General features: G+C 41.4%; 1 protein-coding gene across 6 annotated transcripts; it reads right to left on the reverse strand.

Annotated features, from left to right (window-relative positions):
• Positions 1–113: 113 nt before the first annotated feature.
• LOC104055008 (stromelysin-1) lies at positions 114–20,341 on the reverse strand. Of its 6 annotated transcripts, XM_054081368.1 has the most exons (11): positions 20,056–20,341; positions 19,539–19,830; positions 19,009–19,250; positions 18,767–18,915; positions 17,646–17,771; positions 16,944–17,105; positions 16,653–16,809; positions 15,490–15,623; positions 14,561–14,720; positions 13,129–13,229; positions 5,747–7,379 (listed from the first exon to the last, which is right to left on the reverse strand). In XM_054081368.1, the coding sequence occupies exons 3-11, from the start codon at positions 19,179–19,181 to the stop codon at positions 7,063–7,065; spliced, it is 1,479 nt and encodes a 492-aa protein (XP_053937343.1). In that variant the 5' UTR covers positions 19,182–19,250; positions 19,539–19,830; positions 20,056–20,341; the 3' UTR covers positions 5,747–7,062. The 6 variants fall into 6 exon arrangements, with proteins under 6 accessions (XP_053937338.1, XP_053937359.1, XP_053937367.1 ...); XM_054081363.1 differs by lacking the exons at positions 5,747–7,379; positions 19,539–19,830 and adding an exon at positions 114–649; XM_054081384.1 differs by lacking the exons at positions 5,747–7,379; positions 19,539–19,830 and adding an exon at positions 498–663.
• Between the last annotated feature and the right edge of the window lie 1,636 nt (positions 20,342–21,977).

Here is a 21,977-nt window from a genome sequence, read left to right on the forward strand (position 1 = left end):
AGTAAAAATGATGCATAACAGTTTCATCATCAGGTAGTGACACAATATGTTTAACTAATAATTCTGTCCTTATTTTGCCTGAGCCTTCTGTATAAAGCAGCTTTGTTGTGTATTTAATAAATAAGGAAATACTTTTCAGGCAAAACATGCAGCTAAATTTCATAATTTCTTCTTAATCACTGATTTAGACTGTTTATGCCACAAGGTCTTGACAAACTGAAGAAATAATAGGAAATAATCTATAACAGTAGCATAACACACTGCATTATAACAAATAGCATTATGCTATATATATGACAGATATGTTTTCATATCTAACAAAATAAAAGACAGTACAAACAATCTAGGAATAAGCAGCCTCATGACTTCAGGAGGGTTGTCATCAGCTAACAAAAAGTTCTATCTAAAACAACCTTGTGATGCTAGAAAAACTGAGTGCTAAAAATGATTCAACATCTTTTGACTGATAATAACAAAAATCACTCACGTTACTGGAATGTGCAAACTGGGTTACCATATGTATAGGAAGTAAAATAGTGTTTATACTCTTGCCAGCGTGGACAAGGTCTCAGCTGCAATAGCGTGTTTGGATTCAGGCAGAGAGATGACTGGAAGAACTCCATGAAGCTCAACTGGGATTTTTGTGAGTCTGGAAAATGAAGACTGAAGCAATCATTTTGTGACTCTGTGTTCACTGTTTCATGAAGGGAGGACTGTGGGGAGCCCTGACAAATTCTGTTAAATATAAAACATTGTTCCTAAAAGGGAGGCAGTGACCATTCTCCAAGACTCCAATATGATCTTAAACAACAGTGATTAAGTTTAGACATGAGGTTTGAGATTCAGCTGCCTGAGCATGTGCGCTATTTGAGATACTTTAAGGAATCCAATCTCATCTCCAGCTGCGCTGGAAGGATGTAGGTCTCCTGTGTCATAGCAGCCAGCCCCAGGTGGGTGAACATGAGTCAACACTGTGCTCAGGTGGCCAAGAAGGCCAACAGCATCTTGGCTTGTATCAAAAAAGATGTGGCCAGCAGGACCAGGGAAGTGATTGTCCCCCTGTAATCTCCACTGATGAGGCTGCATCTCAAATACTGTGTTCAGTTTTAGGCCCCTCACTATAAGAAAGTCATTGAGGTCCTGGAGCATGTCCAGAGAAGAGCAACAAAACTGGTGAAGTGGCTGGGAAACAAGTCTTGTGAGAAGTTGCTGAGAGACCTGGGGTGGTTTAGTCTGCAGAAGAGAAGGCTGAGGGGAGATCTTATTGCTCCCTACAACTACCTGAAAGGAGGTAGTAGAAAGGAGAGTGTTGGTTTCTTCTGCCAAGTGATAGGTGATAGGACAAGAGGCAATTGTGTCAAGCTGCATCAGAGGAAGTTTAGATTGGATATTAGGAAAAATTTCTTCACCAAAAGGGTTATCAAGCACTAGCAGAGGCTGCCCAGGGAGGTGGTTGAGTCCTCACCCCTGGAGGTGTTTGGAAGGTGGGTGGACAAGGTGCTGAGGGGCATGGTTTAGGGAGTGTTAGGAATGGTTGGACTCGATGACCCAGTGGGTCCCTTCCAACCTAGTTATTCTATGGTTCTATGATAAGGTGACTGGGGACATGATTTAGTAGTAGACAAGTACAGTTGGAGTTGATGATCTCAAAGGTCCCTTCCAGCCTAATGATTCTAGTATTTTAAGTACAGCAAATGAGTAATGAGGTAGAATCACCTTTAAGTGTTTTATTGTGTAGATATCTACAAGTTATTGAGGTGTTTAAACTCCCATTTTGGACAACGGGTTCTGGAGTGATTCAACTGACGATATGACATGGACTTTCGGATAAGATGAACCGCTCTCTATACTTCACTGAATGCATAGGCTAGGTCCCTATCAATTATAAGAGAAGTTTAAATACCCAGGAAACATGAGAACCTACAGTGTGGACCCCTAAATTGAAGAAAACATTTCTAACTCCAGGGACAGCTAAGCACCAGAGTAGATGGCCTATACTATCTGCATGTTTACTACCTCTGTAGGCTGCCAAGTACAGGTTAGATATCTTTCACAATGACTTTGGTGTTGCTGACCTTGTTGGACATAAGAATTCTCCTTCAAAACTTTAAAGAGAAATAGTGAATGTGAGTATGAGAGGGAGAAGAGCAAATATATACTGTTGTAATTTTTTTCTGATATATGAGCAAGTTTTACCCTGAAGAAGCACAATACAGAAAGAAAATTTTAATTATGATGGGAAGTACTTGCTTTGTTTCCCAAAAGATAAGGAAAACCAGTGTACTTAGTATACGATTCTACATTCATTGTACTGTAACACTCCCCAATTACATCTAGGATCAGCAGAGCTGGCATCATTCTTGGGAAAAACAAATAACTTTATACCATCCAACGAGAGTCACATTGCTTGTTTGGAGTGATAGACTAAAGTTAACACAGCATTTCAAAAGCGAAACCAATAGTCCAATGCTGCTATTTGAAATTACTAGAACAGTAGTTCTTGAAGAGTACAGCTCTTGTACATGTAAAAGATGTTTCATAGAATGATAGAATGATAGAATCATAGAAGAGTTTGGGTTGGAAGGGACCTTAAAAATCATCCAGTTCCAACCCCCTCTGCCATGGACAGGGACACCTCCCACTAGATCAGGCTGACCAAGGCCCCATCCAACCTGGCCTTGAACACCTCCAGGGATGGGGCAGCCACAACTTCCCTGGGAAACTTGTTCCAGTGCCTCACCACTGTCATGGTGAAGAGATTCCTCCTTATGTCTAATCTAAATCTACCCCTCTCCAGTTTATAGCTATTGCCCCTCATGCTATCACTACACGCCTTTGTAACCAGTCCCTCTCCAGCTTTCTTGTAAGTCTCTTTCAGGTATAGGATGGTCACTAAAAGTTCTCCTTGGAGCCTTCTCTTCTCCAGGCTGAACAACCCCAACTCTCTCAGCCTGACCTTGTATGTGAGGTGCTCCAGCCCTCTGATCATCTTTGTAGATCTGTTCCAACTGTTCCGTATCCTTCTTATGTTAAGGATTCCAGAATTGGACGCAATACTCCAGATGAGGTCTCACAAGAGAGTTCATAGTCCAAGTGAACTTAATTGTTGATTATTCTTAACCCATTTTGATTTTTCCAGACACAAACAAAAGGAATTGTTTGTTTGGTAGTTTTCCAAGGTCTGCTACAACTCGCGTCATCGTGAAATGTTGCTTAATTTTTCTGTTTTTACACTAGTGTTTTTCTGCTTTAAATATTTCTCCTTCATTTATTTCTACAGGCTGGTTTGTATAGTTCCTGATTCGATAGCTGTGTATCTTTCTTATTACTTTTATTTCCTATGGAGTAGTTAATTCCTTATGTATTTTCATTGAATCATAGAATCAGAGAATGGTTTGTGTTGGAAGGGACCTTAAAGATCTTCCATTTCCAGACCCCTCCCACCAGACCAGGCTGCCCAAGGCCCCATCCAACCTCGCCTTGAACCTTGCAGGGATGGGGCACCCACAATTTCCCTGGGCAACCTGTGCCAGTGCCTCACCAGCCTCAGGGTGAAGAATTTCTTCCCAATGTCTAATCTAGATCTTCCCCCTTACAATTTAAAGTCATTACTCCTCATTTTATCCTTCTATCACTCCATTTTATCCTTTTTCATTTTATTTTCTGAAGGCATCATAAGCATTTTTAAACACATATAGGCAAAGAAGAGGTGCAGATTAATCAGAAGGGTCTGGTAGCTGAGATTGGAACTTTAGGAAATCATGTGTTGCGGCTTTCACATGGAGATTCTGTTGCCTTGCATATCTCTACAAAGGGTCTGTGGCCAAATTTTAATGTAACCAAGAGGATATGAAGTCAGGCAGAGGGTGAGAGGGGATATCTAGTTGTTGTCTAGGAAACGTTTAATAAATAACTTTCCAAAGCAGCCAGTGGCAAGACTAGAGAGTTCTGTATTCCACCACTGAATGTGGGAGCTGTTCTTGTATTTGAAGAGTCATTGAGTGAAAAAACCCTAAACAGCATCAGGAAGAGGAAGCAGAAGCAGTGGCTTCCCTCCGTCTTGGGAATTTCCACAGTGTTGGGCTACAAAGTCATGCCCCATTTCACCGTCTGTATTGGTTTCCTACTGCGTGTCCTTCAGCACATCTGTTTTGAGCGAGGGAAGGAAAGGTTTCAGTCGTCTGCTCTTCCCACAGCGTGACAGCTAGCACATTACCAACCTCTTCTTTCTCACCCTTTCCTTCAAACAAAAAACTCAAAATCCAACAGAAGGAGACATGAACATGCCGAAATGAAACTGAAACCTCTCAAAACACATGAGATTTTCACAGTCTACATAGTCCCACACTTTGCTTGTGGGACTGTTGTGTTGCGCCTGCACCTAACTGGCACGGTCTGTTCTGACCTCTGACTAAACCCCATTTCTAGCACTTTCCCAGGCCAGGGACTCTCTCTTGTATACAGGAGGGGAGTGTGTGGGTCTCACTTGCAGCCCCTGGGGTTGGTGTGGGGACTGGAGAGACTGGGGTTCATGCATGTAAATCTGGTATGTGTGTCAGCACTAGTGAAGAACCAGTTGGATGAGCAAGTGACCAGCATAAGAGGTTGGCACCTGGGTGTAACAGTGGCCATAAAGCAGGGCTGGCTACTGGAAATGTGAGTATTCTATGGATTGGCTACTGGAGGGACTACAGGCCCAAACCAGCAACTGGGGAGGATATGGGTTCAGTGGAGGGAACTGTCTGCGTGTGTGTGCACGAGGCAGCAGGGAACATCCTAGGGCAGCTGCTGGTTGGATGGGGTGTCTGAGCTCAGCTTCTGGCAGATTCACAACATCCTTGTGTGTATGTGTACTTCTGTGTGTATGTGTGTACTTATCTGTGCATGTACTTACTGGGAATACATGGTCAGCCTTGCTGCTGGCTGGACGTGGGGACAAGAACCTGCAGCAGCTTCATCTCTGTCAGTGTACCAGATTTGGACAACTCCTAACACATTGGTCCTGCCCAAATTTTGCCTAAAACCTCCATGTAACCAATGGAGAAAGTTAAACTTTGCTCTCCTATACCCCTAATTGTCCTTCAGAGACAGCTCTTGCCAGGACTATGAGCTTCAGTGACTCACTCAGCTCACCTCAAAACACCCCACCAGGTCTGGTACTCACCTGCTAAGCCACTGTTAAACACAAACTGAGTGCCTAAATTAAGAAACGGTTGACACGGTTGTTAAAAAAGGGCCAGAGTTTTCAGGTGTCCAGAGGAGGGCTACAAAGATGATGCAAAGGCTGGAGCAACCTCCTATATGAGGACAGGCTGAGAGAGTTGGGGTTGTTCAGACTGGACAAGAGAAGGCTTCGAGGAGACCTTAGAGCGACCTTCCAGTACCTGTAGGGGGCTACAAGAAAGCTAGAGAGGGATTGTTTACAAAGACCTGTAGTGATAGGACCAGGGGCAATGGGTATAAACTGGAGGGGGGCACATTTAGACTGGACGTAAGGAGGAATTTCTTCACTATGAGGGTGGTGACGCCCTGGCAAAGGTTGCCCAGGAAACCTGTGGCTGCCTCATGTCTGGAGGTGTTCAAGGCCAGGTTGGATGAGGCCTTGAGCAGCCTGATGTAGTGGGAGGTATCCCTGCCCGTGGCAGGGGGGTTGAAATTAGGTGATCTTTAAGGTCCCCCCCAATTCAAACCAATCTATGATTAGGTGTTTTTCCATATCCAGGCAGCATAGACTGTATTAGCAAAAATCCAGATTTATTTGCACACTTCTTCCTCAGCAAAACTGCACCCTTGTTGCTTATGTTGAGGCAAGAGACCTCAAAATGTCCTTTTTCTAGGTATTCTACTCACCATTCCTTGCTCATTAAGTCTGCATAGAAATTAAAGCACTGCCAGCGATTTATCCAGCACATTTCCTCTTTTCAGCATTGACTGAAACAGGCGTTGAGGCAGAGGCATAAGAGGAAATATTTTCCAAGAGGAGTTTGCCAGTCACAAACAATTTTCTGTCTCAATTATTTCCATTTACTTTGTACCTCAGTTAACAAGGGCTTGCATTTGACTCTACAGCCTCTTTCTCTTTTCTGCTAGTTATATCTGATAATATTTTAAAATGTTCTAGTGGCTTTTGTCTTCCTCTCCCTAAGGAGAAACTTCCACCCACACCCCTGACTAAGTAATGAAAAAATAAATTCACGGTGTGAATCACAGTGGGATTTCCCTAAATCAAAGTCTCTCACTACAGAATTAGTATAGAAAAGGGAACTTTGATTGGTAGTTCTCTTTATAATATTACAAAAATTGGAAGTGATGCTTCATAATTCTAAGAATTGTTTACTATTATAATTTCTCACAATGATGTTTGCAATTGCTTTCTCAGTAGCAGGTGGCATTACAAAGGACATTCATCATTCTTGCAGAAAGTACTTTTATGACCATTTTGTACTCTTCTGCATATCCTGATCTCTTCATCTGATTCCAATTTATTTCCAAGGAAAAAATCAACAAAAAATGTTATCCTGAAACAATCTGTTTTCACTGGAGGATGTCACTTTCCATGCCATAACTGAAGTGTCAACGATATGAATCATGTCACTGCGCAGCAATATTCAGCTGGTTGCCAGATATTTGCATGAAATTAGAGAATTAATTAGGAATTTTCTGTTAATGAGCCAAGTACATTTTAACACTGAGATGAAAAAGCCAAAGTCAACCCTCCAAGTAAGATGTCTTAACGTTTGCACAAGACCATGATTTATCATCACCCAATGATAAGCATTTCCTTTAGAGAAGTGCCGTTGATTCTGCTCCAAAAGAACGATCAGTCACTCTGTTTACAAACCAGGGAGCTCTGCTGGGCAGTTATAGGAGCACAATGGTATAGTTCAAACCACACTGAAGTCCAAAGGTCACCCCGATAGGGCTCAGGATGTCAGATGCTGAATCAGTCCTGATTATTCTATTGTAAAAAAGCAATTCAACGTGACAAGCCACAGACTGGGGCAGTGCCGGAGTTACACCTTGCTGACTTGCACAGTCTGAAACATGGCATCATCAATGATTTCAGTAAAAGGAGCAAGGAAGGAGTGCCACTTTCCATGCCAAGCACCTGTTTCCTAAACACACAGGTAACCAAATCACATTCTTTGTCTCTGAAGCGGAACTCTTGCCTGGGCTGGGAATCTGCTTTGTTGCATGCCAGGCAGGATTTCCGTGATGGCAGACAGGCTCTGGGATGCCTTGCGAAGTCAACCTTACCATCTTGAAGTCCTTTAGCTCTAAACCTGGCAGTTGTCTCACAAACTGTGCAAATGTAAAACGTGCACTGAAAGAGGTGGTAAGAAGAGATCCATGTTTCTGCATTGATCTGCAAAATAAATCTGCATATGCCCTGGGGCTCAGGACCATTTGTGACATATTGGAATTACTACAGGCGCACAGACCCCCAGCCGGATTCACGACACCAACAACAAAACATCCACTGAGACACCTAACGCTCATGAACCTGCAAGGGCAATTGTCTTGCTGACAGGGAGCAAACATGAATGGACTGGTTGGAGACCAGCCAGATGGCAGTTCAGAGGCTGCTAGGGACTCATCTGGAAATGAAGACTGCACCTTGGAAACTTTTAACTATTTTCTCTCTGGAATGTCAATGGCAGCTGAGAGATATGTCCTTGCAGTTCTGAGTTGCCTTCAGTGTTTCAGAACCCACAAATCTCCTACTTCTGTCACTGCGAAAGGGCCTTTTCCCCCGTCATTTCCTTAAACCCAAGTCAACATTTCTCTAAGACCAGCTTCCTGCAAACAGTAGTTGGATTGACTGATTTTCATTTTCTTCTTTCTGGCAGAATGTGTATTACCTTTGTCTGTTTTATTTCAGTGGTAAACTCCCAGGAGCTTTTAGTTCTGGGTGTCCAAATCATTACACAATGGCTTTTCAGTTCACTACCACAGCCCTACCTACTGTGATAATACACACGTAATCATGCCAAGAACAATATCAAAGGGCATTTGCCTTCCAGGCAGGGTGAGTGTGTGAAACCAAGAAAACTAGTAAATGGTAAGAAAAAGAACATTCAAACCAAACTGGTTTTTCCTGGGCCTTCCCTGTTGGACCTCCTGTGTTGTGTCTGATTAACACACTATGGAGTCCTTGGCAAGCCAATAGATTCCAATATAGACAAAACGTCCTCCAAGGTAAGATGAGAGAAACCACAACAAATAAGGCTGTTGTAAGTAAAGCATTGAAGAAAACTAAGTCTTGTTTTGTGATCCGAATTATAGAGGAGAAAGAGGAAGGAGATAAGCCCATTCCTTGTGAAAAGTCTCTTGTCTTCTCCCAGTTTTCCAAGCAAACATGCTAGAAATTTGCTACAGCGTGGAAAGATCTGGTGTGTATAGAAGACTGAGAAAACCATAACTGAAATGCTTGGACTGAGTGTACCACAGAAAACAGTATATCAACCCAGAGTCCAGGACTCAAACTGTATCTCAGAAAAGCATGGGATATTGAAGACAGGTCAACGATCTTCAGTTCGAAACCCTGCTTTCACTCAAATGATGAAGCTGACTTGTCTGTAGTGCCACAGATTTTCAAAATAAGACTGGTGAAGCAAAAAAAAGATACCAATATCCATCACTAAACCAGCTAAATTATATTAAGACAGATAGCACCAAAGTCAGTTAAGCTCTATGTCTACAGATTCAAGACTTCATATTGAAAAATTAGTATGATCATCCGTGTGCACAGTCAGTGAAATAAAGAAGGAAAGAGTCCCAACTAATTATAAATCAGTAAAATCAAGGAAGAACTAGTCAGACAATTATTTGGGATCCAGAAAACTAAAAAAAAATCATGAAAGCTGTAGGACAAGCCAGCTCTACTCTGACATCTAGAATTCCATCTGAAGGGGAAAATAAAAAAAAAAAAAAAAGTTGGACAGATCACAGACAGAAGAGATGATCCCATTTGAAATAACATGGTGTAGTGTAGTTAACCACAATGTCAGTGCTACGGAGGGCACAGAAAATGTAGAGGCAAATCAGCAGAAGGGACAACTGAAGAAATCAACCCAAACTTCCTTAAGGAACTAAGCATCTATAAAGTATGAAAGAGGGACTGTTTACAAGGGCACGTAGCAAAAGAGCAAGGGGGAATGGCTTTCAATTGTGGGAAGATTCATAGACATTAGGAAGAAATTCATCACAGTGAGGGTGGTGAGACACTGGCACAGGTTGCTCAGGAAAGCTGTGGCTGCCGCATCCCTGGAAGTGTTGAAGACCAGGTTGGATGGAGCCTTGATCAGCCTGGTGTAACGGGAGGTGTTCCTGCCCATGGCTGGGGGGGTTGGTATTGGACGATCTTTAAACCATTCAATGATTCTATGATTCTATGAGTCAAACTTTTCATGCATCTTTTTGGGTTTTACTGTTATACCTGAGACTATGGACTGCTTAAGTCTTGCACACATGAGACAACTCAAAAAGCCATGAAGAAAATAAGAACTAGAAAACAAGAACAGCATGAGGTGAGTAATAAGAAACAATCAACACTGAAATATTTCCTCCTAAATTCAATATAAACATTCGAGTTACAAGACTTGAACCTGCTTCCCTGACCTTGGCAATATCAGAGACCAATCAATCAGAGCTACTCATTTCCTTTCCTGGAGGTGCTGTAATTAAAACCAATCCTTTTCACTCGAGTTCTGCCTGGTCAGCAAAGTCTTTTTTTTCCACCTCCACAGCAGGGTGTGGCAGCAGTGTTTGTGTTGCAAGACTGTGAGTACCATAATATATTTGGACCTTCACAGAATTCAGACAAAATTTGCTCAGTGTCTAGATCCACGCTGGAGTCCCCCATTTCTGTAGACCTGCTTCCAGAGGTTTTAAAAACACATCAGAAAAAAGGTTCTGTAAAATGTGTTGAAATACCTCATTGCATAAATACAATACCTTGTCCTGACAGGATGAGAGGCAATGAGCACAAAGTGAAACATGAGAGCTTCCCTCTAAATATCAGGAAATAATTTTTTACTATGAGGGTGATTGAGCATTGTCACAGTTTGCCCAATGAGGTGATGGGGTCTCCCTCTTTGTATAAGTGCAAAATTACTATCTCCAAAAGCCATCTAGAGCCTTGGCAACTCACTCTTGATGGCCCTTATTGAGCAGGAGGTTTAGACTAGATGACCTCCAGAGGTCCATCCAACCTCAGTCATTCTGTGATTCTGTGGTTCATAGAGAAGAGGAATTTAACTGAAGACCTTTCTTCTCTCTGTTTTTCTTTTTTTTTCCTGTTTTTATGAAAGTTATCTGATGAGGGAGAGACAGTGGGTACAAGGCAAGATTTTTTTAACATGCATGGAAGAAAAGATACCTTCTATAAGATCTTATAAGCTCCTGTTTGTCTCTTCTTAATTACAATCAGTAGCTTTGATTAGCCTGCTTGCTTAAGTTAGAAATATCTAAAATTGGTTGAAAGCTATCCTAGTGCTAGGAACAGAAATGCTCTTCCTCATGGACTCCTGGGTGGTAGGGCTCTGTGCTGGTTGATGTGCAGCATGATGTGCAGAAGAGTGAAAAAAAGATGGTGGAAACAGTAAAACAAGACAAAATTTTGTACTAAAAGTAAACCTGCATTGTTATCATAGAATCATAGAATAGTGTGGGTTGGAAGGGACCTTAAAGATCATGTTGTTCCAACCCCCCTGCCATGGGCGGGGACATCTAGATCAGGCTGCCCAAGGCCCCATCCAACCTGGCCTTCAACACCTCCAGGGATGGGAGAGACACAACTTCCCTTGGCAACCTGTTCCAGTGTCTCACCAGTCTCATGGTGAAGAAATTCTTCCTTATGTCCAGTCTAAGTGTGCCCCTCTCCAGTTTATACCCATTCCCCCTCGTCCTGGCACCACAAGCCTTTATGAATATCCCCTCTCCAGCTTTCCTGTAGGACCCCTTCAGGTACTGGAGCGTTATTTGGTAATCTAGAAATCCTGATGTTAATTACATACATATATATGAACCAGTATGCTAAATACTCTTCTGTTATTTACAAAAACACAGATTGTGTGGGGGCTGAGATTCATTGACTAATGCTGAAACACCTAGACATTAGATATATTTACAAAAGAAAAAGTAAAAACCAAAACAAAACAAACCTCTCCCCCGCCCCAAAACCCCATCAACACTACATTCTTTCCAGTACTATTACAGATTTTATTTTCTTAACATGGAAACCAGAAGTTTGTTTTTAGGAGCCTCGTAACTGTCTTGTTGTCAGGGTCAAACTCAAATTGCTTTCTTCCAAGGAAGAAATAAAAGAAGTCTAAGGGAAAAAAAAAACCAAACAACAGATGAATTATGATATTGCAGGTGTAAAGATCAGTATGCTCTAACAACATCCAGAAAGATCTTAAAAACACTTTGGATGCACTGATACGGCCAGCAGCATCTGCTCCCATGTGTAACCTCTGTAAAATTGTGCACAATGCCATGGGAAAGCCTTCCAAAGCAAACCAGCCATGCACATGCTGTGTGATATACTTAATGAATCCTATGAAGTGACCCCTCCAAAAATTTATCCAGTATGTTTCTGCAGCTTAAAATATTTGCTGTTACACAATGACTGTGTTGAAATGCATTTCTAGTCACTGTGAGTAGGTGTTGCACAGCCTAGAGTGTGGCACAGAGCACAGAAAGGTGTGAGTGGGTGCAAGCCTGTTGGAATGCCAGAGGATACTGTTCAAGAAAGGAAAGATTCAGAGGGCAGCTGTGTCCACACTGCCCTCTAAGAGTAAGGTCTGCAGTTAAGGATCCCCAGAATCATAGAATCATAGAATCATAGACTCACTAGTTTGGAAAGGACCCACTGGATGATCGAGTCCAACCATTCCTAACAATCCCTAAACCATGCCCCTCAGCACCTCATCCACCTGTCCCTTAGACATCTCCAGGGAAGGTGACTCAACCACCTCCCTGGGCAGCCTCTGCCAGTGCCCAATGACCCTTTCTGTGAAAATTTTTTTCCTGATGTCCAGCCTGAACCTCCCCTTGTGGAGCTTGAGGCCATGCCCTCTTATCCTGTCCCCTGTCACTTGGGAGAGCATAGTTTGGGTTGGAAGGGACCTTAAAGATCATCCAGTTCCAACCTCCTTGCCATGGGTAAGGACACCTCCCACTGGATCAGGCTGCCCAAGGCCCCATCCAACCTGGTCTTCAACACCCCCAGGGATGGGGCAGCCACAACCTCCCTGGGCAACCTGTGCCAGTGCCTCACCACTCTCATTGTGAAGAAATTCCTCCTCAATCTGCCCCTCTCCAGTTTATACCTGTTGCCCCTACTCCTATCACTACAAACCTTTGTAAACAGTCCCTCCCCAGCTTTCTTGTAAGGCCCCTCCAGGTATTGGAAGGTTGCTATAAGTTCTCCCTGGAGCCTTCTCTTCTCCAGGCTGAACAAGATCAACTCTCTCAGCTTGTCCTCATATGGGAAGTGCTCCAGCCCTCTATCATCCTTGTAGCCCTCCCCATTCCAACAGCTCCATGTGTAAGACTCTTTTGAGGAAGCCAATAGATTTGCTGGGAAACAATTAACATGTGTGGGTTGTGATGATCAGGAGATAAGGAGCCAGGATACTGGCTGTACCATTTGGCAGTGTGGATGTAACCTTGCCTCCGTTCCAGCACGTCCCTATCTAAATCACATTGTCCCTCATGCAGGAGAAGCTGGTATCGATTATTCTCAAAGCTGTGCCACTTTATGTCAGAGGGCCAGGTTGTGACAGCCTTGCTTACAGCAGGTAGATCTTACATTGTTGAGACATCACTGTCTTGAGTGTTTTTCTTCATGTGTGAGGTGCACATCAACATAAATGCAGATAAATTGATCTGTTCCTTAGACCCGGCCTTTCCAGCTTTTCAGCCTGAACTAAAGGCATATCATCATTATTTTTCAGGGATGTAAAGTGAAGCATGTAAGAGTTACATGACTATTTCACAGTCTTGTTGGTAATCCTGAAAGCTATGAGCAGCACTTAGTGCTTGTCTCTGTCCAAGCCCTCTCAGCCCGATGACCCTGAGCATTTAATATCTATATATAATACATTAAGAACAGTTACTCACTTTCGTGTTGAAAAGCAGCATCGATCTTCCCATTAATTCCTGGAAATGCGTCTCTTATCAATGTAAGCTTGCTGCCCATAGTCTGACTTCTTTTATCATAACTGAGAAAAGTGATAAACAACCTAGTGTCAGTGAAAACTGCAAATAACTCTTGACTAATTCAACTCACCTCATTACCTTCTACCTATTAATGGGTAACTAATTTCATTGAAGAATTTCAGTATCATTTAGTTGGCATTGAGACAGACATCATGTGCCATAAATAATTTTTACTCTATTAGCTGCACTGGAAGAAAAGCTTCTGTTCACATCAGCTCAAGAAACATCTAAGAACACCTAATATTTCAATGATCATCGTAAAACTGCTTCTTTTCTTAAGTGACTGTACCTAAAGAGGGGTGCGCAGATAATCTTATCTGAAACATAGGTTATATTTGCAACATTATAAAAAGATTGCTTTCATGTTCCTGCTCTGTAAGAAAAGTTTATCAGAAAAAATGTTTATCGGTTGGTTTTTTTTTCATAAGTTATTTAAAATTATTTTACTTAAGTTACTTAAGTAACATTTTTGTGGTTTTATGTTTCTTAAGTTACATTTTCAGCTAAATGCTGTTTATCTATTAGAGCTGGAATAAGAATGCATCTAAAAGCACTTTCCTTCTGACACCTTTGCTCAGTGAGAGATTTAATTATCAGACAAAATGCTTAGCTGAAGCCCTTCAAGCTACGAGAGGTTGAACTAAAACATGGAAGTCTTATCTTCTGCTTAAACTACAAATACGTGGCTGAATAAATAATCCAGGATGATCTCTGTATGTACAATGACTTGGGCACTGAGGTAGCAGGATAGAGATAAGTTGTGTCATTCGCCTACAGAAGTTCAGGTTACCTACTGCACCTGTTATAGGAGAACCTCCTTCAGTGGTTAGAAATACATGTTCTGTAACACAAACCTGAGCAGGAGATATTGGATTGAAAAGAAGAAATAATAACCATGCACGGCTGATAATTCTTTGTAGTACATGGCATTTCTCTACAGCCTATAACACTTATAACTTTCTGTTACTATGTCTCAGAAACTGAAAAAAAAAGTGGGATACTCCTTCGTACCACATAGGAATGTTTTTGACATGAATAGTGAGAATTTGACTAATTTCCTGAGCTGACTTGTGGAGATGTAGGATTTTTTTATTTCTCAGTGAAGTAAAATGAAAATAAATAGATAACCAAAGGAACTATCAACTAATTAAATTAATTAGAAGGAAAGCTAAAAGCACTGTTTCACCTCCCTCTCAAATATTTCTCTATAGCCAGTTGTGACACCGAAAGAAATTGCCCAAAGTGTGTGACTAATGCATCCTAAATCATGACAGGATATTGATCATGTGATTCTGTTTACTCCTATTTAGGAAAGCAGCACAGGAAATATTACCTCAAAAAATTATCCCCAATGAAGTAATATATTTTCTCCTCATTTACATTATAAAAAGCAGCATCAATTTTGGTGACATCCTTTGAAAAGCCCAGGGTGTAGATTTTTTTTGGGTATCCAGGAAGTATGGTATCTCCTCTCACAACCCAGAATTCATTCCCTATGAAGAAAAGTAGATGAAAACATGTTATCAGAATCTTCTGGGAATGACACATCCATGAAAACTAATTTTTTAATGGAAGAATGCAGAGAAAATATCTGTTACTTGAAAGTTTCTAGAGACCAAAAAAGATACAAGAATAGTTCTTTGCACCACATTTTGTTAAACCTGAAATTTCAGTCTTTTTCATACTTAGTACCTTTCATACTTAGAAGGGGGCTACAAAAAAGCTGGAGAGGGACTGTTTACAGAGGACTGTAGTGATAGGATGAGGGGCAATGGGTATAAACTGGAGAGGGACAAATTTAGACTAGATATAAGGAATAATTTCTTCACGATGAGGGTGGTGAGGCACTGGTACATGTTTCCCAGGGAAGTTGAGGCTTCCCCATCCCTGGAGGTGTTTAAGGCCAGGTTGGATTGGGGCTTTGAGCAGCCTGGTCTAGTGAGAAGTGTCCCTGCCCACAGCAGGGCAGTTGGAACTGGATGATCTTTAAGGTCTCTTCCAGCCCAAACTATTCTATGCTTCTACTCTTCTACACTTCTATGCTTCTATGATTCTACATTAATTTACCCCAAGCTAGGAAGAAGAATATCTTATCATTTTTAAATTCAGTAGATTAAAATACACCAGTTTATTGGACTAAATTAAAGCTTGAGGAACCTTACAGAAAAAAAAAAAAGGTGTTTTTTTTTTTTTTAAGCCAGACACAAATACTCAGGGCTAATTGGAAAGATAACACAGTAAAAGAAAAAGACAACGTTTTACCTTTAAAAATCACAGTTTCATCTTTTTCAGGAATTTCATATGCAGCATCAACACCAGATGGCAGCCGTGGCCAGAACGAAGATATTAAATGAAGATCAGCTGTTCTGACTGCAGGATGCTTGCGCCAAAAACGCCTTACATAAATATGGAACAGATTTTGTATAAAATCAGACATTCACACGGTAATGCACGAAACCACATCATGGCAACCAGGACAGGATTTATTGAACTAAACTCAGCCATGTGCCCTGAGTTGGTCACCCTCAGCTCCCTGTGATGTCCACAGAAAGAAAGTTATTTCCATGGTGGGATTCCTCTGACCTTGATTGCAGGCATGAAAAATAAGCCAGACACTGTTTTGCCCAAACAGTTTTTATTTTCTCTTACACCGGAGAGCTTAGAGAGTCCTGACGCACATGACTGGTATGGGGTAAGGTTTTGGGAATGAAACTCCACCCTGGGGTTATCAACATCAGCTTAGAGAAATGGTCAGTGTGTATGAGGATCATGCAAAATAACCTGGATTTGAAGACTGCAAAATCTGAGGTCAAAACTCACTTTAATGTTGATTTTGCAGAGAATCTGAAGCAGGAGAATAGCAGCCCTACCACATAAAAGGAGGGGAATCAGCTCTTTCATCCCTTCTCCTCAAGTCTTTGGGTTGTCATGCCCTGGATATCTGAGATCAGCACTGAATCAGGCATCTTTCCCTTTTTTTTTATTATACTAAAGGACCACTGCAGGAGTTTTTCAAGCAGATATTGTATCAGTACTGGAAAACCCTAAGCTGTGTCAAAAAGAGGACAGCAATGAAGATATCGACTGTCCCAGGGCTGGTGGGACCTTTTCCAAAGATGAACTCTCCATATGCCAAACACTTGGAACTTATTTACAGCCTAGAGTAAAAACAGTCTGTGTTCTAAGAGGAGTCATCGTTCCCCACCCTGTTCATAGCATTCCCTTTTTCAAAGCTAATCACCCTCCTTCTATTCACCTCTCTTCTCTACCACCTTCTTTGCTTTTGCCTCTCACCTTGCATCCTGATCCCCTGTCTCACCTTCCTACCTAGAACGGCTGATATTCTGAGTGAAGTCATTTCTCCATGCTGTGGGACAAAATTTAAAACCATAACCAGACACTTGACTTTCAGAAAGCTGACTTACTTGTCTTTGAAGAACAATAGTTCTCCACGAAAACTGGTGACAGCATCAAAAGTTAAATCAGGGCTACAAGTGTTTGGTAGTGCAGGCTCTTCTGCCTCAGTTGTGTCTTTTATCTCAGCAGATTCACTTTGGTCATTGTGGGTGTTAGAAGATGGTCCTAAAAGAATCAGTTTATGGAAGGAATTAAAGTGATAACTAATTCAGGTATATCCAGTAAACAAAAATGTCACTGAAAGGTATTCCAAAGTCTTTGAAATTATAAGAACTACTTGATTAATAATTGTCAATTACCATAGAGATGCTGAATGCCATTAATATCATCCTGATGAAGAAGGAATACTGAAGGGTCAAATTTCCTATAAATTGGGTACATCAGAGCATTGGGATCTTTGGAATGGAAAAGCCCCAGTGAATGGCCAAACTCATGGGCAGCAACATAAAACAGATTTGTATCTGAAAACAACAACAACAAAAAAACATTTAATAGGAGAACTGTCTTTTCACTCATCCTGAAAACATGAAGGACATAAGGTAAGTCAGAAGCTTTCAGAACTGCTTGCCTAAGTAAGCGAAGCTGCTACGAGAAATTCAGCTGGAGATGAAATTCTGGTCAGAAAGAAAGATAATGAAATAATTAGAGTAGAGTACAAGGAAATAGTCTGTAGGTCCAGCAATCAATGTGGGAGAAGGACACTGGATCAGCGCAGGTAATATAAGAGTACAGGGAGAGACAAGCAAGTTGGAGGAGTGGGGAGAAGGAGTCCTGTCAGGTCCCTCAGCTGCCCCCCAGTCTATGGCAGAAGTTCATCTTGGGTCTTAACTTTTAAACAAGAGGGCTTAAAGGCTTTTTATAGCTATGAAAACCAGCTGCCCAATGCTCCTTCAAATCAGCTCCGTTTTCAATCCCTTCTTAAGGAAGAGAGGTGACAGACTGAACCCTTGATTTCATGTAAGTCCCACTTCAGGAAGGACTTGGAGAACTTAATTTCCTACCCTCTGTGCTTTTGGTCCAGGTTTCATCCTCATCAAAGTGAGCATCTCCACCGAAGTCCTTGCCGGGTGCATAGGCATGAGCAACAGACCCTCCTGGGCCATCAAAGGGGATGAAGTCATTGTGACCTGAGGAAAGCAAGTCCCATACACAGCTGACTAGGGGTTATGGAGTTAACAGATCTCAGCCATGCACAGAGATCTCTGTTGTATTAATTTCATAAACTTTCAAGTCACAGATTTGCTGAAAGCTCTATTTTTCACAGGAAAAACTTAGCAATTGATGCATCAGGAGTTAAACCTTGGTTTCCTCTAGAAATGGGGAAACACTTGCACACTGCTGCTGCAAGGGAAGAGGAGGACGTGGTTTAGGTTGAAAAATGTTTCCTTTTGGCTCATAAGATAAACTTCTCATAAACTCTGTGTCAGCAGCCACCAGGTGGTTACCTGAATCTGGCTGGTAATTTAAGTATTGATGGCAGAAGCAAGATCCTGGGAAGACTGTAAGCTGTTGAATGTTGTCTCCAGAAAGGGATTTAAGGACATAGTGGTTACATGTGCTGCCTGCTCATTCTGCTTTGAGTGGAGTTGTTTGGGTGGAAACAAAGGAACCGACAAGGAGAGTGCATGTGTGCATGACTGTTAATGCAAGGGAGAAGGCTGCGGTAAGTCTGCCCTGAAGGCAATGCCAAAAATATAAGTTGTGTGTCTGTCAAGAACTTATTTAGCTCACACAAAGCACATGACTAATCCCAGGAGTATAATTAGTGCTAACCACTCCATAACGCTCTGAGCCTGGGTATATCCCGCAAGCCCTAATCCTCTTGTTTGTGCACACATTGGGCATAATATACTGGTTGTAGATACAGTGAATGACATTTATTTCATTACATCTCGTTATTCATTACATTTATTTTCTCCTTCCTTCTCTTCTTCTGCCTCTAAACTCTCCCCTAAAGGTAGCCAAGAACTCTAGCCATAGCATCTTGAGCAGGAACCGTGTTTTTCTGTCTGCTTATGCAACCTTTCACTGAACTTTGCACATGCTACCCAAGAGAAGAAATCATTTTAGCATTTCTGGCAGTGAGTTGTCAGTAATTCATAATGGCTACATAGAGTTTTACCTCCGGCTGCAAAGGAGATCATTATGTCTGCATCACCTCTGTCCTTCTTGATGAATTTAAGTGGGGTCACACTGCTCCAAACATTTAAGGCTTTCTTGATTGCTGCATTGACATCTGCTGGACGTGGGTCTGGTGTGTAGTTTAATATCCTTTAAAATATAAGTTAGAGAAGGAGTCGTGTTTTTAAAACTGATACTGTGCAAAGCACAGTATCTTTACATTAAGAATTCCACTATAATTACCTGTATGTCAGAACTTGTTTTGCCCATTTTGGCTCTCCCGCAAAGGTGGAGAACCCAGCAATGTCAGGGAATCCACAGCGACGTTTCTGTACTAGGTGCAAAGTGCCAGAATCCAGTTTCCCTGTCACCTCCAGACCAAAGAATTCCTGCATTTCTTTTATTTTCTTGGTCATTGAGCTATTACTTTTCCAAATGAAAGATTCTCCATCTTTCTTAAAGCCATAGTAATTTTCCAGGTACTTCTAATGAAAAAGAAGAGGCATTTTAGGACAGTCAATTATACCTACTTTTGACACTCGTAAAAAAATATACTAATACCACCTCAGACATTTACCCTTATTACTTTACTTTCTGTTCCTTGGAAATATAGGTAATAGAGTTTGTTAAAGCCTATATGAACATTCCTCTCTTAACGACAGATTTTTTTATTATATTATCACTGTAATTGTTTTACATTTTACTCAGAATATTTTCAGAATTAATATTTGTCTAAAATTTTATTATTTTCTGGTAATATACCTTCCACTTACCCTGTGCTCTAGGGTTGCCCAGAGTCCTTTAGATCAGGCAGTGCACAAACTTTTTGAAACATGTGACTGAATACAAAATTTCAGCAGTAGTATCTCATTTTCCTACATTTTTTTGTAATAATCCAGACAAAATAATATCCTTATTTTATAAAGAGTTATGTCTCATAATACCAAAAATCACATAAACAGCCACATTTCCATCTGACTTCAAATCAAACATAGACTGACTCAGATGTTTAATTATCTGTAGAAACAACACTTAAGTGAATGCATCCTTAGTTTTAATTCTTCCCTACAAAAAAAATAAAACAAGGATGAGTCACGGTTAAAGAAGCCTTTGTCATCATGGTACAGAATGCAGCCCCCCCCCTCTATTTTGAGAAATACACAACTGTGTTATTCATTCTACTGGAATTTGCAGAACTAGCTCCTCAGCTGCTGTGTTCTAGCTCCAGAGACTGCAATGGATACTCTATAGTTGCTAAAGATCTCCTTCCCAGAAGCTTGCATTCCTTACCTGGATAAGCTGCATGCCTTCTTTCTTCTGCCTCCTATCTGCAGGAAAAGCATGAGAAAGTGCTGCACATAATAAGAGGAGAAATGGGAGGTTCTCCATTCTCATTTTCACTTGCTGTTAGAGAATTCTTCTTTATAGTCTGCCACACGCTTGCTTCATCTTTATGTAGTAGCTTTGTTTATAAAGTTTCCAATCCCTGATTCACTGATTCTCACAATTTCCAGGTAGTTCCAGAACACACGCGAAAAAATGATTCTATCATAAAAAGTACTAGTGCTGCCTCTCATCCGGCTCCACCCTTGCAACATGGAAATATGATTGATGAGGAGATAATAGACATGCAGTTCTTCTTAATAAGCTCATTAACCTTTTAGCTGCTCTTGAAAAACTCTCAAAGCATAACTCTTTAATGTTCGCGATTCAGAGAGCTTATTGATTTCAAATAGGTAATTGAAGTACCTAAAGGGAAAAACATTCGCAGAAGGTTGAATGACTGTAGCCTACAAGTAGAATAAAAATTTACAGGGTGTTTTTTGTAGCTGTCCATACAAGAACATATACTTTTGGAACTTAATAAAGTGTCATCTGCAGCAGGAAATAGGGCGCTGTTAGAACTGGGCAGCTGAAACAAGGCCAGATCCTGGCAAAGGCTGGTGGGGTTCTGCAAGTGTTGTCTGGTCAGGGTGAATTCCTACCCTGAGAGCAGACACCTAAGTGAGGTATTCACATTAGGGCAGAAGTCTTCTTTCTGGTCCTGGAATGAGATGGACACACTCAGGGAATCCCTCAGAACTGAGACAGTTGAGTCAAGGGGAAGAAATCCCCTGAGGGAGCTTTTGATCATGATTGTGTTCACATAGTTATTTTAGGTGCCTCTAGTTGAGTGGATGAGATGAACCTAAAAAATGGATGCGGAGTTCTCTTTTGCAGCTTAGACACCCACAATACGTCTCTGCAGAAATAGCTTCTGCTGCATAGAGCCCCACCACAGATTTCCAACATTTTTCCCTTCTCACACAGTGTCTCTATGTATACAGTACCTCTACGGCTCTAGAGGAAAGAACTAACTTTCCAGACTGTAGGACTCAAGAAATTTCCCTCACTTAGCTTTATAATGAAAGGGCAATTGGAAGCCATCAAAATCACCTAGGAAGCTATTGGTGAAATTTATACAGTTTTCTCATTAACAGCCTTCTTAAATACATCCTTTTGCTATTCTGTCAATCATAGAATCATAGAACCACAGAATCATAGCATTGGGTTGGAAGGGACCTTAAAGATTATCCAGTTCCAACCCCCCTGCCATGGGCAGGGACACCTCCCACTAGATCAGATTGCCCAAGGTCCCATCCAACCTGGCCTTGAACACCCCCAGGGATGGGGCAGCCACAGCTTCCCTGGGCAACCCGTGCCAGTACCTCACCACTCTCATTGTGAAGAAATCACTCCTTATGTCTAGTCTAAGTCTGCCCTCTCCAGTCTATAGCCATCAATCTCCTTCACACTTTCCTTGATACTATTCATCATTGCCCTCAAGAGATCAATCACCTCCTCAACCATTTTTTCAGTCACTGAGAACATTCTTTATGAAGAAAATGCCGTAAGTATAGAGATCTCTGATGCTGTCATTTGAGGTGACAATATAATGACAATCTCTTGCTTTGATTTAAAGGAGTGTGAAAATTGCTCTGTTCTCCTTCTTTCAACCTTTAAAAGCACCTGGATAGTCTCTTAAGTTTGCTCTTATCTTTCCCTCTTCCAACGTCAATCTTCTGTCTTGCACGCATTCCTGTAGCCCCAGCCCCTGTTAGCTCTAACAGAGAAAGATACGTAATTCTGGCAAGAAGTGTTAAAATTTGCTCCTTTTTTTTGGCAAGGTTATTGCAACTGTAGGGTTTATATATTCAAAACCTAATACATAT

Source organism: Cuculus canorus, chromosome 1, assembly GCF_017976375.1.
Source record: "Cuculus canorus isolate bCucCan1 chromosome 1, bCucCan1.pri, whole genome shotgun sequence".
NCBI classification, from domain to species: domain Eukaryota; kingdom Metazoa; phylum Chordata; class Aves; order Cuculiformes; family Cuculidae; genus Cuculus; species Cuculus canorus.

What these genes read in the sequence shown, in the direction of transcription:
- LOC104055008 (XM_054081357.1), bottom strand. Translation starts at nt 20,160, where the DNA reads ATGAGAATGGAGAACCTCCCATTTCTCCTCTTATTATGTGCAGCACTT. An exon ending in GATCTCCTTTGCAGCCGGAG is followed by an intron (nt 17,772 to 18,766) that starts GTAAAACTCTAT and finishes TGCTTTCCTCAG; the next exon opens with GTCACAATGACTTCATCCCC. An exon ending in TGGCATTCAGCATCTCTATG is followed by an intron (nt 16,810 to 16,943) that starts GTAATTGACAAT and finishes TGATTCTTTTAG; the next exon opens with GACCATCTTCTAACACCCAC.